At 50.4% G+C, this 2,673-nt stretch overlaps 1 protein-coding gene across 1 annotated transcript in view; it reads right to left on the bottom strand.

Moving 5' to 3' along the window:
* Positions 1-2,024: 2,024 nt before the first annotated feature.
* Mgarp (mitochondria localized glutamic acid rich protein) overlaps positions 2,025-2,673 on the bottom strand; it is a 14,534-nt gene continuing 13,885 nt past the window's right edge. The window contains exon 3 of the mRNA XM_023703799.1: positions 2,025-2,426. Coding sequence (XP_023559567.1) covers positions 2,038-2,426 — 389 coding nt within the window. The 3' untranslated portion in view covers positions 2,025-2,037. The remainder of the gene's footprint in view (positions 2,427-2,673) is intronic.

Below are 2,673 nucleotides of genomic sequence, written 5' to 3'. Positions count from 1 at the left end.
TTTTTTTTTTTTGCTTAACCAGGGATTAAGCTTAGGCCCTTGCACTTGCCAGGGAAGCGCTTATTCCACTGAGCCATCTCTCCGGCCCCTATTCTGTTCTTTCTGAGGCAGGGTCTTGCTATGCAGTTCGGGCTGGCCTTGAGCTCAGTTTGTAGCCCAGCCTGGTTTCCAACTTGCAAGGATCCTCCTGCCTGAGCCTCTTAGGTGCTGGGATTGCACGCCTGTGCTACCACACCCAGCCTTGGTTTGTTTTTTGTTGCCGTTGTTTTGATTTTTCTTTCCTTTTTTTTTTAGGTGAGGAAATAAGTGTCTTCTCTGAGGTGGAAGAAACACCTGTAATCTGATGATTCACCCTGCAATGGTGAGCAGAGGTTGCCAAGGATAAACCACTTCACTGGGACGCGGAGCGGGTGACAGTGCCCAGGTCAGGGCCCCCAGCTCGGCAGGATAGCGCAAGCTGGGCACATGCCGGAGGCAGGCAGTGCAGCTGGCTGGGCTGCGGGCTGCGGGCTGCGGAGGCACTGGGCTCAGCCCCAGACACGGCCCCTGGGGTGATACTCAGTGTATCTGCCTGAGTGTACCCGGAGTGAAACAAATTTTCACGGTCGCCTTGCTCCGAATCCTGTCCCCAGAATCCTGTTCCCACAGCAGCTTCCTAGGGCCACCAGTGACTTTAGGGGAACTCCCCTGAAGCAGGGTCTTGGGGACAAGTGAGGTGTGGGCGCGGGACCCAAGGGGAGCAGGGGAGGAGAAACTTCCACCGAGGAGGTGCTGCCAGATGGGGTCCCCACGCCCAGCCCAAGCTGCTGTTCTTCCCTGCCAGGGTCACAGCAGACACCTCAACAGCATCCGCCTCCACCAGGCCCTCAAAACCCCTTTACTTTCATTACTTTTCCCCTTAGCAATTATCTGCACCTGGTAACATTTGATAGTTTCCTTTGTATCTTTTTAATTTTTTATTGTTTATTTTTTGTGACAGGGTCTCCTATGCAATACAGGTTGGCCTTGAGCTCACTTTGTAGCCCAGGCCGGTCTCAAACACTCAAAGATTGTCCTGCCTCAGCCTCCCGAGTGCTGGGATACAGGTCTGCAACACCACGCCAAGCTCCTTTATCTTCATTACCTAATGCTACTTCAGAAACTGTGGAGGCTTCAAACAGTGCCTAGAGGAACTCAAGTCCTATTGGTGGAATAAGTGCATTAAGGTACATGTATGCATGCTAATGTAATTACAGTATACCACACACATAAGTGTTAGCATCAGCCTGGCTCCTTAACTCAGGTCTCTGGTGTCAGATACTCAGGAGGCTGACGTGGGATGGTCACAAGTTTGAGATCAGTTGGGCAATTTAGTGAGATTCTGTATCAAAATTAAAGATAAAAAGTCCTGAGGGATCAGTGGTAGGATGCCCTGGGGTCAATCCCAGTGCCATATACAAATGCGGTGCTTTCTTTTTTCGCGGAACCGGGGATTGAACTCAGACCCTTGGGCTTGTTTGTGCTTGCTAGGTAAGCACTTATTCTACTGAGCCATCTCCCTGGCCCCTGCCATATACAAATGAATAAATAAAATTTAAAAATGAATAAATATAAACAGTAATAACTTTCTAATTTTATTTAGCGAGTTCAAATCAGATGCAATAATCCAGATCTGCATACACTGAAGACAATGCAAAATTAAGGTGTATACGATGGTAAAGATAATTCCTACAATGAAAATCTTAAAGGCAAAACTAAACTTCTTACAGTGATCTCAGTCTGAATTTAGCAAGTAGAAAATTAAGACATGTAAAACTGTCAAATTTCTCAATTCAAACATCTGTGCTTACTAAAAATCTTCAGGGAACATCAAAGTTTTCTAGAAAGAAGGCTTTTTATTTTATTTTTTGCAGAACCGGGGATTGAATTTAGATCCTTGCGATTGCCAGTCAAGTGCTTATTCTACTGAGCCATTTCCCTGGCCCCCAAAAGAAGGCTTTTTAAAAGACTAAGATCACTAAAAATACAAAAGCAGCTATCAGACAGCCCCTGGTATATTCACTGAACCGGCATTGCGGCCTCTGAACCAGGACTGACGTCGGCTTCCTGCTGGGAATCGGGCCCGGCCCGGGGCTCCGGGTCCCCTGCACACTCCTCCAGCTCAGTGGAGCCCTGGCTCTCTGGGGAGCCCTGTGGGTCGAGAGTGGCCTCGGGGACCCCAGGGCTCGCTGCAGCGCTGGCCTCCGGGGCTCTGTCTCCGGGCTCCTCCGGCTCTGCCCCCACAGCCTCAGGCTGCACTGCCTCGGCCTCCTCTCCACCCGGTGGAGCAACGGCCTCTTCGGGGACTCGGACTGCGTCCTCGGATTCTGCAGCAACGATGCCCTCTGCTTCCAGGCCCAGGGGCTCCGAGGCTTCTGGGCTCACTGGCTGTGCGCCCTCAGCGTCACCTGGAATAGAGGGTCAGCAGCGAGCACGAGATGTGGTGGACACCACGCTGTCGTGTTCACAAGCTACAGAAATAGAGATCGCAGATCCGCATCTCTGGCAAGACTGAAAAGTGCCTGGCAAGTGCAAGGGCCTGAGTTCAATCACTGGTTCCACACACAAAAAAAGGAAAAAGAAAAAGACCGAAAAGTGGGAGCAGAAGGAAAACTTTGTATCCACAGCCAGGCAGGAGGCACATGCCTGCAATGC

This window comes from Octodon degus, unplaced genomic scaffold (genome assembly GCF_000260255.1).
Source record: "Octodon degus isolate 3935 unplaced genomic scaffold, OctDeg1.0 scaffold00180, whole genome shotgun sequence".
In the NCBI taxonomy this organism is placed as follows: domain Eukaryota; kingdom Metazoa; phylum Chordata; class Mammalia; order Rodentia; family Octodontidae; genus Octodon; species Octodon degus.
Note: the sequence above shows the minus strand (reverse complement) of the source record. Positions and strands in the feature narration are given on the sequence as shown.